The sequence below is a fragment of the Pantherophis guttatus genome, chromosome 7, assembly GCF_059756535.1.
Source record: "Pantherophis guttatus breed Tessera chromosome 7, ASM5975653v1, whole genome shotgun sequence".
Classification (NCBI taxonomy): Eukaryota; Metazoa; Chordata; class Lepidosauria; order Squamata; family Colubridae; genus Pantherophis; species Pantherophis guttatus.
The window spans coordinates 73,946,403-73,962,521 of NC_142069.1; the positions used below are offsets into that span (position 1 = coordinate 73,946,403).

The following is a 16,119-nucleotide window of genomic DNA, read 5'->3' on the forward strand; positions in this document are numbered from 1 at the left end:
GATCCTATTCATTTCACTTATGTGAAAAACTTTTATATAGTATATACTGCATGTAATGCCAGCTACATTTCAATCGGGGTGAAATTCAGTAGGTTCTGACGGGTTCTGGAGAACCAGTAGTGGAAATTTTGAGTAGTTTGGAGAACCGGCAAATACCACCTCTGGCTGGCCCCAGAGTGGGATTGGAATGGAGATTTTGCAATATCCTCCCCCCAGGAATGGGGAGGGAATAGGGATTTTGCAGTATCCTTCCCCTGGAGTGGGGTGGGAATGGAGATTTTGCAGTATCCTTCCCCTGCCACGCCCACCAAGCCACACCACGCCCACAGAACCAATAGTAAAAAAATTTGAATTCCACCACTGATTTCAATACAAAGTACATACATTCAAGACATGTTTTCATATAATTACATAGGAAATATACTAAATAGTTATTTTTTATGTAACATTATTGTGTGGTTTAATGTTTTCACATTGTTTTCTACCATGTGGAAAAATAGCACAATGTGCTATTTTGGGCCACAGTATAAAATTCTTATGAAAAATCTCATATACCTAAACCTGAATGTCATTAGGTTCAACAAAATCTGGAAATTAACGGATGCTATTTATTTTTATCTGTTGGGTGGTTTTGCTCATAGACAATATTTGCATATAAGAGAAGGCCCATCTTGTCATCCTGATAACATTTCTTAACCAGGTTTTCTTTTGTCAGTTATCAGCTATGGAGTAACCATAAAACAGTTATGGGAAAGTCAAGCTGGCCTTTAAAGTGTTAAGAGATAGCCAAGCATAAATCAAGAAAAATAAGACTGGATGTCAAAAAAATGCCATTTGTTTTAATTTCTTACAGGTTTTTAAGTGATAACTTCCAAATGAATATAGAGCTAGATCGTCAGCTATACTGACTGTTCTCACTGGCCAGATGAAGCAATGGGTTAAAAAGTATAATTGTGGGATGATCCACAATTTATAATTGAAGGTATGCAAGAAAATATCTTACATAACTCTTAAAATCATTCATTTTTAATCAGTGTACCTTGGCACAGTAGAGTGCAAATTGACTTAGACACAAGAAATACCATCCTGTAAAACTGGTTTAACTACGCTGATGTGTTCTCTTGTATGCTATTGTACAAGTTTAATCAATTTTGTTGTTCTTTTACATCAAAGAAAACGACGTCCTCCTTGATGTACAATTTATCTATTCACAGAAGCTGCTATTATTCAGACGGGAAACATTAACTTCTCATAAAAGCCTATGTTTAAAACCTGCAAAATTTATTGGGTATAGTCATCTTGTTTTGTACAACAGGCCCTGCTAAGAGTCAGCTACTGGAAGTTCAAAATACTACTTGGTTCCTTCTGGAAGAAAGTACTACCCTTTCTACAATTGCCACTTGGCAATTATTTAATGTGAATTGAGGTGTTCCTGATGTCTTCTATGTATAATCAGCTATGGTATGAATACAGTCTTGTGGCATCTTAAAAACAAACACATGTTCATTATGAAGGCTACTGCAAAGAAAAAAAAAACATCCATGAAAGCTTATAATAAATGGATTGCCATTCTGTAAGCTAACACAAGATTGGGGTTTTTTTGGAAGGGGAGAACCAGCATATTTCTATAATTATGGTCATAGCATAGTTAAAACTGGTACTCAAAGAAATTATACCTATGAAATGTTAAATAAATGACTAGATATAGGGAATCTATCTTCTAGAATTATATTTTTAGGCCTTAAATGTCACCTTTAGGCATATGAAATAAATAGATGTGTATTTCCTACCGTGTTTTCCTCAAAATAAGACATCCCCTGAAAATAAGCCCCATTGGGCTTTTGAGCACATGCCAATAAGGCCAACTGTGCTTATTTCAGGATTCAAAAAAAAATATAAGGGTCTTATTTTGGGGGAAACACGGTATTACTGAAAATTATTTTTGGCCAAGAGTGTTAAAACTATAAGGCTCGATGCAGTATTTTGACCTCATTTTAAGATGGTTTCAGAATATTTTAGTTTTCTACACTAACTGAAGTATGTGAAAGCATTGTTTTCTTTATTATTACATTTGAGCTGTGTAGATTTATGTTAACATTAGTCGAACTCTATCAAAGCAACCCAACATACCTTGTTACAAAGAATGAACTATTGTGGCCATGAGTGCTGTTACCCAATAGCCTTCCATATTTTCAGTTTTCTTACTTTTTAACTAGCCAAAATGTGTAACTGTGTAGCAAGTGTAAAGTTTCATTTTGTTAACCATGTGAGACCCACACATTATATAAATAAGCACGTGCATTCTATAAACCCAAACATTTGTGGCTACTGGTGGCTATCGCTTCCCAAATGTGTAAGCTAAATGGAAGAAAGGAGAGCCAGTTTAACCACCAGAGCTATTTGGAACAAGAATCTCTCAATGGCATAACAATAGCTCATAGCTATGTGTACCCACTGACCTTATCTCAAGTTGCTGTCTAAAACAACACTTTCAGTGTCAATGCACCACTGCTGCCTACAATTCTGACAATTTTAACATGGCCTGGTTTTATCTTAAATTCAGTAGAGGAATATATATATAAATAGTTAAACTGAGTAAGGTTTACCGTATGCGGTCATTTTTTTAAAAGCTCAATATTGTACTTACTGAAAATATTTCAAATATATTTGGGCCATACTGCATCATTACATCAGACATCTCACTGTATGGGAGACAAATACTACAACGAAATGTTTGATTGAAAGAACTGTAGAAACTTGCCTTCTAATTTTTACTCGAAAAGATATATCCAGATTATTGCCATACACTTTCCAGAATCACTAAATCCCCATTGCATTCTAAGGAGGAGGGGGGGGGGATGGCTGATGTAGACTCATTCTCTACAAATTGCAAATAAGATGTTTAATTTCAGAAACTGAATCCATCATTTATAAATACACTAAAACATAATAAATGCAAAAATTAGCCAGAGGTACAGTACAGTATTTTAACAAAACTACATCTTTCCTAAAAGCTGTAGTTAATTTCCCAAAGAATTTTATCAATGCATTGGGTGATGAGAAGAGAGTGAGAAATATTCTTTTAAAATGTGGACAGCAAATGCAAATGCTGGCTATTCTTACCTGCTGTCTGAGGATTATTAAAATTCTACAATATCCTACTTGGCTGATAGACACTATCAATTATGGTCAGTTCTACTATATAACATTCTATGCAAGATTCCTGTCTATGGGCTGTGCAAATTCTTCAGGTGCATGTGAAGTGCTTGTGCATGCAAGGACAATCCGATGCAAGTCCTGCGTGTTCTGAAGCACCTTTTCCAAAGTATTTGCACAATCTTAGAAAGGATATTCACTGAAAATCAACTTTGTGTAACAGAAATAATGGAAGAATGCCATATATAATTTTCAGTTACATGGGAAACCTCAACTACATTTTCCCAAGAAGTAATGTTTAATTCATTCAATTGTAAAAGACTTGGCATGAGGCCCTTTCTTTATATTTTTTTTTATCTTTCAATGCACTGCATTAAATAACAAACATTAATTGGAAAATTTTGAAAATAAACACCCAAAAACCTTATAAATACTCAAGCTCTAATTCAGTTACAGTGTAAAAAAAACCTGAATAAAGACCATGAATGGCAAATTTATAGATTACTGTATAACTGGTGTTTCTTAATAATTCTAAGTTTAGTCAAATACTAATTCAACCGCCATCTTTAGTACATACATAGTTGAACATAAGTACATTAAGCCTGCAGTTAAAACCTGCTAAATAGGAAGATGGCTTCATTTCCACCTTTATATACAGTTTTTTCTGCAATTAAAGCAATGTTCAGCTAATATACAGTACCTGGTTTCTGTTTTTTTTTTACATAATTGAATAAAAAGCTACATAATAGAAGTTTTTACATCCGTTTTGCCATTCTATTCAAAATGTTTTAAAATTTCATTTACAATATTCAATCAAAAGCTACATTTTTTTTAATAGTTGGGACAAAGACAAGGCTAATTCTAATAGGATTTTTTTAAAAAAGAAAATGTATATACACTATATCTGGCCTGAAGGACTACTGATAAGGCACATGTAGACATAGAACTGAAAAATATAAGTTTCAAACAAGAGGCATTGATTAGCTGTCATACATGACCCCTAAATGGAGCAATTAAGTTACAAATATAGTAATTATCCAGTGAACAACAAGTTTAGACTGGCAGCCTGTTCATTAATTTCAATACTGGAAGTATATCAAAGGAAGATTTACTTTCAAAAATATAAGTTTTTCAAAGTGTTCCATTGTTAGTCTTGATTGACTAAAGCTGATGCTTTCATTGGATGTACTGAATAATCTCTCTGATGGAACGATGCTTGGAGGACAACCTAAGAATCGAACAGCCAATTTTGACAATACTGGCCAAGATGATTTCTTAAAATTCCAGTAAGTGAGGGGATCATAGTTATGCTCAAGCACTTCTTCCTCCAGGTATAAAAGCACCATTTCCTCTGGCAACTTAGTCTTTTCTTTTGGAAGTTTAGCTTTTTTCATATCTTCCATCAGTGACCAAAGACTATTGCTCCCGTAAGAGATTTTAGATGATGAACCTATACCACAACCATTGGAAACTGGTTTATCATCATCTGAGGTAGCATTTAGTATTTCTAGCTCCCTGATTAAGTCCTGTTTATACTGTTCTGCTTCTTCTTCTGTGAATAAGGAGGTCTTATAACGAGGGTCTAAAAGTGTAGCAAAAATGTATCTTGGATCGTGGAGTATGGAGGATAATCTACTCACCATAGCTTCTTTTAAGGACTTTAGCATAGTATCTATGCCCATTGTTTCCTCAAACAGTAGTTCAATTTTCCGGTTTAGAATATGAATCATTGGAATTACTTGGCTTAAAGTGGACATATGTGTACTCATCTCTCTACTTGCAACTTCAAATGGTTTGAGTGCATGACAGACAGACTGCATCACTTCCCACTGATCACAGCTTATTAATTCCCTGAAGCTACACTCTATAGACATTTCATCAATAGCTCTTTTCTGTTCAATTAGCCTTTCAAGCATATGAAATGATGTATTCCATTTTGATGGGACATCTTGGATTAGCTGGTGCTGTGGCAAATGATATTCTTTCTGCAGCTCTGCCAATTTCTCTTTCGCTTTTGATGAGCGATGGACACGTTCACATATCTTTCTGGCAATGCTAAGCAGGTTCTGAACCATCCTCTGGCTTTTAATAGCTTCATTCACTATGAGATTCACTGTGTGACAGAAGCATTGCACACTTGAATGTTCCCCTTCATTTAAAGTTTTTCCTATTGTCTGATTATCTGTAACAGTAATCCCAATCTGTAGCCCAATTGATGTTATCCAGGTTTCCCACCAATATTCTAGTTGCTTCTGAATGCTGATACCATTATAGTCACAATCGATCTGTGAAACATTTAATAAAGCTGAACAATGGTAATCTTCACACTGAGGCCGAACTCGTGACCCAAACGTTACCCAGTGAGCTGTGAGAGTTAGATATTCCCGAGTTTGATTGCTCATCCATATTCCAGAGGTAAAGTGGACTACACCACTTTCAGCTTCTTTAAGATGCGAAACAATTATTTCTTTCACACTATCATACATATCAGGAATCGCAGTATGAGAAAAATAAGATGGTGAAGGCAATGAATACTGAGGTTGCAAGTATTCAAGCAATCTATTAAAACCAATATTATCTACAAAAGAATATGGCTGAAGATCAAGTGCAATCATTTCAGCAACAAGACTCGTAATTTTTTTGGCAACAGGATGCGTGTCAGAAAACTTGTCAGTGGTTTCATCAAAAGATGAAGATCCCAAAAGATCTGTGCTCAGAGGTACGTGATTATTTGTAGAAGAGGACAATACTGGCTCTGAGGCATCTGGTTTTAGGACATGATTATGAAACCGTTGTAAATGTCTTAAAAGGCAACTGGTACCCAAATTGGTTGGCTTTTTCCCTCGACTTATTGTACGTCCACAGTGCATACATATTACTTTAGTTGAATCTGCAGAACAAATTGAAAAATGGTTCCACAGTTTTGAGGTCTTTTTGCTACTAACAGGAAATATGACTTGAGTTTCATTAGTAACCATTGTGGGCAAGTCAGTCAGTTTTGAAGCTGAACGTTCTGCAGAAGCCAAGGTAGCATAAGGAGAATTTGCTAAACTGGCATCTATAAAGTTCTTTTGGATTCCTATAACTTCAGGATGCCGCCTGTATAAGTGTCTTGTCAAATAACTTGTGCCTAAATCACCTTTTTTCCCATGGTTTAACATACAGCTGCAGTGTCTACATATAACTTTTAAATTATCCCCTGGAGACAAAGAAAAATGATTCCATACTTCAGATTTCAGCTTTCGCATGATGCGTTTATTCTGATGGAAAACAGAGCCATGTTGCAATAACAATGGGCTTTTTTCAGGAGAAGAAACTAAAGAAGCTTCCCCTATATCTTCGGATGATGAAAACAATGAGGAGTCCTCCATCAGAGTATCTCCCAAAGGAAGATTGGAATTATTTTCTTCAGCTATTCTGTCCGGAGAAGAGCAAACAGATGTTGGTTCTTTAGCTAATTTTCCAGATGATACAGAACTTGGGTCTCCATCTGAAGCTAATAAAGGTGGTAATAAAGTTGGAGGAGCAGAGTACAGAGGGGGTATGCTTGAACCTCCTCCATTCTCCTGTAGAACAATAGAACGATGAGCTCTCCACATGTGCCGTATTAAGCAGCTCGTTCCAAGATCTTTTCCATTCTTTCCTCTGCTGAATTCATTCATACAGTGAATGCAGACAGCTTTTGAGTTATCTAGAGGAGATAAATAAAAATGTTTCCATACAGCAGATCGTCTCCTTGAGCCAGATGTAGTCTTAGGAACTTGAACAGTTTTCTCTGCTATATTGTCCACCATTTCTTCACACTGACTGTTGGGCAGATGTAGTGACAATCCAACACCAGCTTCTTCTTTATTGTTCTTTTCACTATGTGACAAATCTGAAGGTATTTCTTCAATAGAAACTACAGGAACAGATTCCTCCATAATTTGATCTGGGGATGGAATCTTAGAACAGGGTTTCTTAATTAATTTTATAGGAGTTAGCACATGAGTTAAATCTCCAGTATCTGCAGGCTGAGGTGGCAATAATAATGTAGGAGATGAAGAAAAGGAAGATATAGCTGGTATATTTCCATTTTCCTGAATGAGTACAGTTGGATGAGCTCTCCTCACATGCCTCATTAGACAACTTGTGCTTAAGTCTTTCTCATTTTTACCTCGGCTAAATTCTTTCATACAATACATACATATTGCTTTGGTACTGTCTCTAGGAGATATAAAGAAGTGGTTCCAAGCAGGTGACTTTTTCCGGGAGCTTATGTTTCTATTTGAAAGAAGACTCTGTGTTACAGCTTCCATTGCTACATCATAGAGAGTACTGCTATATTGGGAAAAAAGAGAACCATAATCATCCTCATTCTCTGCAGAGATGAATTTATCTGAATTGTTGCGGACGAAATTCTTTTCTTTGTCATCCTGTTCATCACTGCTGTCAATCTGTCTTAGATCTTCTTTTTCAGTTTTTATATCTATTGTTTCTAAAATACAATTACTATCATCTTCTGGTTCCACTTTTAAATTGTTGATTTTATCCATCATCAAATTATCGCTGATTTGTGGCGACTCTACTATATTTGTATCCATGATGTGAGCTCAGTTATTTCCGCTGTGTATTCATATCTTAATGAAGATTTGGAATTCAAATTAAATGCATTTTAAATCATGTAAAAAGATAAAGGTAAAACAAAAGGTTGTGTTTTAGGCCCTGTTGTCTGACTCCCAGGTTATTTAGATTTCCAGATTATATATCATTCTTTATAGTGCTGGCACTATATCCGTTGTGTTGCAAGGTGGGAAGTCAAGAAATAGTTGAGTATACATTCAGTTCTACCATCTGCTCCTATCATCTAGAAATAACAGAAAGAAAGAAAGTTAAATGTCACACTTCCAAGTTTAATTTATTCCCTTAAATAAGTAATAATCTGCTTATTTCTTTAGTTTTAAATTAAGGGAAAATAGCAAGCAACATATTTTGAGACAAAATAAAAAAAAACCCAGCACTGTAGTTATTTGCATTCATTGTTACTCATGGTGAGAATTCAAAGATCTAGTTTAGGTTTTTTTCATGGGCAATAAATTTTGCTATTAAGGGTTCTATATTTATGAAAACATTATTTTGCCATTTTATTAAGGCCTGTGCTTATGGGATGATTTGGAAATTGCAATCAGAACCGTTTTCCATTAAAAGTACCATATCCATTTATCTATATATCTATTTCTACATTTAACCATTAAATAGATGACAGATAAAAATATATGTCAACTATATAAACACAAATCTCTCTGAATGTTGAACATATATTGAACAAATAAAATAACAACAATATGTTTATCACAGGCCCAAACTATCATTAGCTGTTGGCTTTGTAGAAAGGAAAGAGGAAATAGGAGGGACTATTGCAATGCTTGTTTGACTGAGATTTTTTATTATTATTATTTTCCTCTTCCCAATCCTCTTCAGCAAAACCCAAACAAGAATACATGAAATTTTCCGGTGAGCTGGATCCAAACCTTTGTGTAAATGCGTTTTTAAACATCAATACAGACAAGGAAGTAAGTACTCAGTTTACCTGACATGAAGCAAGCAAAGAGGTTATTTTCAGTTCCTACCTTCATAAATTTAGTTCCTGTTATCCGTAATCCCCCCTGCTCAATCTGGATAGCAAGTTTGGATAAGGTAAATGTATTAACTGAACAAATATATTTTTGTTTTGTATCATTATAGTAACCCCAATAGTGGATTCAATTATTTCTTGATGTTTGAAATGCACTAGATTTATAGGCAGAAAGTGGGATATCATCATTATCATCCCATTCCTGTGCATAATTTTATGATCTATTTCTCTCTCCTACACCACTAGCTCTAGAATATTTCCTTGTCTGCTCATGTTGCAGTCCTATATTTTGGATTCCTATATTTTGCTAATGGTCTATTTATTATCTTTAGTTTCCAAAATGCTGACTTTGATGGAACACAATATGGATGGAAGATAAAAAGTGAAAAAAAGATATGCTTTCTTCTCAACAAGTAAGAGATTAAGGAACAAATAAAACTGCAAAATATAGCTAACTGAAATAAATTAGAGCAAAGGAATTTACCTCTCATTATGACTTGTAAATGTTTTACTCTATTCAACAATGCTTATCATATTATTTCACCCACCTCGTAGGTTTCATCCTTCTAATTAGGCCTCACATGAACTAGGAGACAAAGTAACTCTCACACTTTACTGAAAGAAGAGATCAGCATTTTCTTCAATCCTGTACAAAAGACAAATAGCATTTATGTTACTATTTTTTCATGTTTCTTTATTACTACTCTTTGTAGAAAACTTTTGATGGACGCATCTCTCCCCAGGCAATAATGATTTAGCTGTTTCAGATGTAATGGTAACCATCTTCTTTAAGTGCTAGGGTATCAGACTCCTTTTTCACTTTCTGGATCCTATGGTTATTTAATTATGAAAATCTGCAATTTGATAACCTTGATTGTAAAAATATATAGAGTGTATAATCCTCCATATTTAGACAACAAAGAAATTGTGCTTGTAAAATGCCACAATGAAAACCTCCATTCATGCATTCTGTGTAGGGAAGGAGAAAGAAAAAACACACACAACAAAATACTGTATTCTCATCACAAGTAATGATTTATTGCAATTCTAAAGATGGCCTACATATTACTAATTAGCAATGTGAATATAAAAACTGAATAAATTACATTTGAGTAAAAAAAAAAGAGCTCAGTGTTCTACCTATCTATCATGGTAGAACATTTAAGAAACTTCTAATAAAGGCTGACTTACAAGTACTGATTTCTTATGATACCGGAACAATTAAAATTCTCTAAACATTTTGTCAAGCTACTAAAGTCAAAAACAGCATTGTTACAAGAGTTATTTATTCAAGACTATATTCTGATTTGAGCCAAGTTTAAAAGGATAGTTTTAATCAGTTTCCCTATGTACCTGTATTAGCGGAATCTTGATGTTTTGATCAAATTATACTGGGAATTACATCATCCATTCTATTTCTGAACCCAATATAAAATGTCAGACTTGTTCTTTTAATACTTTTATTAACCAAGATATATTATCCTTCCTTCTGTGAATCAATTGCCCATTTAATTTATGGAATACCATGATGCAAAATAACCTGTAATATAAGAGCCAAAGCATTTATTGCAACTTATTTTTATTCTCAATTATAACTGCTTGGTTGATGTACCAAGATTTGCTTCTGACTTTGCTAATTTTCTTTTCTGAATAAGGTGGCTAAAGATGTTATGGTTTTATAGTCTGCATGAGAGACTACAATAGGAATAATAGTAATAATAGTAATAACAATAACAACTAAAGGTAATAGTAATTATTATCCCAAGTGAAAATATATGTAATAGATGAAAATATTATTGGAAGAATACTTATATAGCAAATTATTTATCCTAGTCTTCATCATACATCTGAATGAGGGAGTAATAAAAATATTTTAAATAAAACTACTAAACACATTTTCAGAAACTTCAAACAAGATACCTCTATTTGCTAGCTAGTCGTATTTTTCATAGGAGAAAAATACAAGTTCTATGCAAGTATTTCACTTTAGATTTTGGGCCTGAAACTACACACATACTCAAAAACCATAGCTTTTCATGCTTTTCACTGCTATGCTAAAATTCCTAGTGGCTACATTCAGATAAGCCATGGTTCATCATAAAAGGATGAACTTAGTCTCTGCACTCTAGGACCTAAGGACGTAAATTTAGTGTTTCATATTTTCTATTTTTTAAATTAATGATGCTTGTTACATTTTCCAAATCTGACAAACTGTTTCCAGTCTTATGTATTTTATGAATGAAACCCAACTTTTAATGTTTTATCTATGTCAGGTCTGTCAAACTGGCGGCCCGCAGGCCAGATGAGACACGTGCAGGCCACACCCATCCCGGCTCCGCAAAGGCTAAAAAGTCGTGATACGTTGCAATATGCGATCGAGTTTAACACTCATGATCTATGTATATAACTTGCTAGATTTATATCCTATGGCAAGAGCTTAAGGTGATATAAATGTTTAAAAATGGTAAACTTGCGGAACCGCCTACTACCACCAATAGCCTCCCACCGGCCGGTATGCTCTCATAGAGAGGGGCTCTCCGGGTGCCATCGGCCAAACAATGTCGACTGGCGGCCCCCAGGGGGAGAGCCTTCTCTTTGGGGGCACCTACTATCTGGAACAAGCTCCCCCCGGCGATACGGAGGATCCCGGATCTGCACACCTTCCGCCACCCTAAGACCTTTTTATTCCACCAGGCGGGCCTGGCCTAACTTTCTCCCTCTTTTTAAATATTTTTTAACATTTTTTAATATTTTTAATATTCAAAGTTTAATTTGTTTTAAATTGATTGGGGTTTTTTAATCTGTCTGGGCCAAACTATTTAATTCAATTTTATTTCTGCTTTTTAAATTTTGTATGTATGTATTTTATTGTTGGCTGTTCACCGCCCTGAGTCCTTCGGGAGTAGGGCGGTATATAAATCAAATTAAATTAAATTAAATTAAATTAAATTAAATTAAATTAAATTAAATTAAATTAAATTAAATTAAATTAAATTAAATTAAATTAAAGTAAAGTAAAGTAAAGTAAAGTAAAGTAAAGGTTTTGAGTTTTGATAGGTTGACCTATATTTAAATAAAAGGTTTGGGTCTTAGAGCTGAGTTACAACTTATTTTTATCAGAATCACTGTAAGTTATGACTTAGAGTTAATATTATGGCTTTTACCACCACCTTATAGTAATTTAAGATAATTAAGAAGTAAATGCATGCATTAGCTTAATATAAATTTCAATATACCAATATTTTAGAGTATACAAGTTATTATCCACTTTTGTAAAAATATACAAAGGATAAAAGTTCATCTACAAATTAAATCCATTATGGTAGTTGTATTGAACATAGATGCAAAATAGATATGTAACTGGGAAATTATTCTCTTAGAACAGTTGTATAAGTTGGTTTAAAAAATACTGTATGTATGAAAACAAAGTTAGAGATTTATTTTCTGAATTAATATTTACCTTTTCAACAACCCCGCCACCTTTTTTTAAATAGGACAATTTAGGCAATTGAGCCCAACACTTAAATTGCTAAGTGAGATATTTGTTAAGTGTGTTTTGCCCCATTTTACAACCTTTCTTGCCATATTTAAGTGAATCACTGAAGTTGTTATGTTAGTACCATGGTTGTTAAGTGAATCTGGCTTCCCCATTGACTTTGCTTGTCAGAAGTTTGCAAAAGTACATGATCCTGGGATACTGCAACTATCATAAATATGAATCAGTTGCCAAGCATCTGAATTCTGATCACATGACCATGGGGATGCTGCAATGGTCGTATGTGTAAAAAATGGTCATAAGTAACTTTTTTCAGTGTCACTGTAACTTTGAAGGTCACTAAATGAACTATTGTAAGTTGAAGACTACCTGTATTTATTGCAGAGCTACCACCTAAAACTTGTCTAGAGAACGCAAGGATACTTCTAACTGAAGATCTAGAAACAAATGGAAGGTGTGAATGGTGAAACAAGAAAAAGAATAGAATGACAAAAATGGAATATAGTATAACAATGAAGTGCAAAAATGAATACCTTCTATAAATTGAATAGCTAAAGAGTATAGTCTTTGCTAAACATACATATAACTTTTACTGGACTGAAGTAGTTCACATTCTACAATATAGACACAATCACCTTGAGATTGCAATTGCATTTTACTAGTTCCTTGTGTAAAGAGTCCCTAACAAGAATAGCTATGTCTTAATGCTCTTGAATGAATTTTGTCATTTAGTCAGGATGGTGAAAGGTCTGATATTTTCAACATTTTTTAAAGCTTGTCTTCTTTCTGGAAAGGATTCTAATTTATGCCAGTAATTAAAAAAAAAACCATATGAAGAAAATATTGAATTTTAACTCTTTGTTATTTTTGTTGATTTCTAAAATAAATTTTAATTCAATTAAAATTATAGACAGCTGGCTACAATCCTAGGTTAGATTGTCTATGAAAAAGCTCTATTGAGCAAGGCAATATATTTTTCTGAGCAAACGTGACAAAAGATTTGATGTATTTGTGACAAATCTTAGTTACTACAATTCAGGTTGTAGTCAAGTGTGGGTATGTGGAGGTTTTATTGATTAGAGTGCCTATGTCCAGGAAGATGTGGCTAGGATGTATATTAGTAGCAGTTACCTACTTTTTTCAAGACTGAGATCATGGAGTATGTAATTTTGTTACATACTCCATGATCTCTTTGTTTGTGCAAGTTTAGTAACTTTTCTCTCCCGCTATCTTCCCTTTTCTAGATGTTTACCCATCCCTCTGAAGTAGCAGTCTTTAGATTTTAACACAAAAAAATTCACATTTCATTCATCCTAAATTTTAAACCTTGAAAAACTAAAAAAATGTCTGTTTAAACAGCTATGTAAGATATTTATATTGGAATCCTAGGAAAAAAAATATGCTGCACAAATAAACTATTTTTCCTGCCAGTAAATCTCAAACATGTTTTTAAATTCTTATAAATCTATTCACATTTATGCTATTACAATGATTCAAAAGACATAGAAAAAAGTCATGGAAGATTATTTCAATATATGATTACTGTGGTGAGATTTTTATATGCACATAGATGGAAAGATTAGGTATTACCCACCATGGAGGAATAGGGTTAGTTATTGACAGAAGTTGCTAAATGGCCAAACTGACTTGATTAAAGAAATGTCATTATTGATATTCACCAATGACTAGAAACTGCTTATGGATTTTTTGAAGAAAAAATGGTTTTGTAAGCATGGCATCTTCTGGGGTATTTGGGGGGCTGCATTGGATCTTATATCTTTCAATGATATATCTCTATTTGCTCAGTTACATCAATAATCCTCTTGATGATTTTATCTAACAATCTACTCAAAATTCTCAATCATCAAAGATTTTTTTCTACAAACTTTATATGGGAAGCATTCCAATTGAAAATGCCCTGGATCGAATTTGAGATAATTTACTTTTTATTTATAAAATCAGACTGGTTACTAACTAAATACTAACTAAATACTCCAATCTCTCTGGGCTCCAGAGTGACTTCAGTTTCCTACAAGAGCACTTTCTTCCACATCTGAAAAAAGACCACTTTTAGGACTGTAGAAACACAAATACTGCTATGTAAATGCTGACTGGAAAAAGGTAAAGTTATTGTTATTATTAGTCATCTAATCCAGGGGTCTCCAACCTTGGCAATTTTAAACCTGGTGGGACTTTAACTCCCAGAATTCCCCAGCCAGCAAAGATTGACCATTATTATTGGTCATCTAATCCAGGGGTCTCCAACCTTGGCAACTTTAAAGCCTGGTGGGCTACAACTCCCAGAATTCCGCTGCCAGCTTTGCTGGCTGGGGAATTCTGGGAGTTGAAGTCCTCCAGGCTTAAAGTTGCCAAGGTTGGAGACCCCTGGTTCTAATCAACAGAAATAAGGACGGAAAGTCCTTCCTGTCTCATCTGCACTCTTCAAAAGAGGATTTTTTCAGTCAGGGCCAACGGAAGTCCTCATTCAACTTCGGTCCAGGAAAAGAAGATCTGGGCTGCTTTTAAAAGGCAGACAACTACTCGCCTCTCCACCTTGCCACGCCAAGGGTCCCCCCCCCCCACCACCTGAGTTGTTGACAAAGGACGAAGGGTGATCGAAAAAAAGGGGGGGGGGAGAAGGAAAGGTGCGGTGTCGCTCCACCCAGCATGGCTCAACAACACCCTCGTTTCCCTCCCCCCCCCACACCCCACCAGCAGCCATATGGCCACGAAGTCTGTCAAAAAAAAAAAAGAGAGAGAGCGAGGGAGCCAAAGGACGACGACATAAAATAATAATAATAAAAAAGGGATGAAGCCTCCTCGCTTGAAGGAAAGGAGGAGGCAAGGCGAAGGAAGAAGGGGGAGGGGGGGGGCGGCCCTGCTTTACAAACGGACGGTTTGTGAAGTGCGGGGCCTCCGTGGATTTCTGCGGGGAGACAAAATGAAGCCCAGACAAAGCCGGGGCGCTAGTTCTGCGCACCCTGAAAAGAAAAGTGCGGCCTTTCCCCAAAAGGGGGAAAGAAGGGGGTGGGCGGGTAGGCAGGAGATGGCAAGGGAGACCCATCGGTGGCCGTTCTTCGAAGGGACCCCACGGGAAACCCCCCCCCCACTGAGGCTTCCTCCCTGCCCTCAAACAATAAAGGCCGGCGCACGCACGCACACACGCGAGGGAGCAGCGCACCCGGGCCGGGGACGGCGTTGGTTTCCTGCGCCCGGCCGACTCCCAGTTCCACGGCGACCCTTCCCGACTCCCGGGCTGGGATGACGAAAGAGCTCCGTCCCTCAGCGGAAGGATTCCAGCGTCCCTGCCACGGCGGTGGCGGAAAGGGAGTTTCGGCTGTTGGGGGGGGGGAGAGGAGGAGCAGGAGACAGGCACCGCGCGTACACCGTCTTCCCCTCACGGGCGGGTCTTTGCTCTCCTCACCTCTCTTTGCAGCGCCTCCCGCTCTACCTGCCGGCGCAGAAGAGGTTAACAGGAAGGTTCGAGTATCCCCGTCCCATTCATTTTTCTCACTCGCTTTGTCTCCCGCTACCGCGACACTGAACTCCGACTCCCCCGGCTCGGACGCCCCGGCTCGGACTACGCATGTGCAACGCTCGGGGCAGCAGCAGCAGCAGCAGCAATAGCGGCAGCAAGGGAAGGCGGAGCCAAAGGCATGGCACGCAAATCCGAGCGGCAAGCCCAGGCGGCGAGAGAGAGAGAGAGAGAGAGAGAGGGAGGGAGGGAGGGAGGGAGGCGTCGCGACCTCCGTTGGCCGGGTGAAAGGCGTCACGCGCACGCGATCTTCCATCGGCGCAGCCGTGCGCGTCACGGGGGAACGTCGCGTGCTGTCGTCATGGGGTGGAGGGAGGG

At 36.6% G+C, this 16,119-nt stretch overlaps 1 protein-coding gene and 1 long non-coding RNA gene across 4 annotated transcripts; one reads left to right on the forward strand and one right to left on the reverse strand.

The window, feature by feature from the left end:
• Positions 1 to 2,887: 2,887 nt before the first annotated feature.
• ZBED4 (zinc finger BED-type containing 4) lies at positions 2,888 to 16,078 on the reverse strand. 3 transcript variants are annotated; one of them, XM_034420865.3, is made up of 3 exons: positions 15,691 to 16,078; positions 9,319 to 9,416; positions 2,888 to 8,002 (listed from the first exon to the last, which is right to left on the reverse strand). In XM_034420865.3, exon 3 carries the CDS (start codon positions 7,737 to 7,739, stop codon positions 4,236 to 4,238), a length of 3,504 nt encoding a protein of 1,167 aa, XP_034276756.2. In that variant the 5' UTR covers positions 7,740 to 8,002; positions 9,319 to 9,416; positions 15,691 to 16,078; the 3' UTR covers positions 2,888 to 4,235. The 3 variants fall into 3 exon arrangements, with proteins under 3 accessions (XP_034276756.2, XP_087730361.1, XP_034276767.2); XM_087874235.1 differs by having other exon boundaries at positions 15,427 to 15,922; XM_034420876.3 differs by lacking the exon at positions 15,691 to 16,078 and adding an exon at positions 15,448 to 15,667.
• On the forward strand, positions 8,720 to 11,178 carry LOC148112929 (uncharacterized). Its single transcript, XR_015729008.1, has 3 exons — positions 8,720 to 8,832; positions 9,103 to 9,183; positions 11,044 to 11,178. It is a non-coding gene; the product is annotated as an uncharacterized LOC148112929 (long non-coding RNA).
• Positions 16,079 to 16,119: the final 41 nt, after the last annotated feature.

What these genes read in the sequence shown, in the direction of transcription:
- ZBED4 (XM_034420865.3), bottom strand. Translation starts at nt 7,739, where the DNA reads ATGGATACAAATATAGTAGAGTCGCCACAAATCAGCGATAATTTGATG.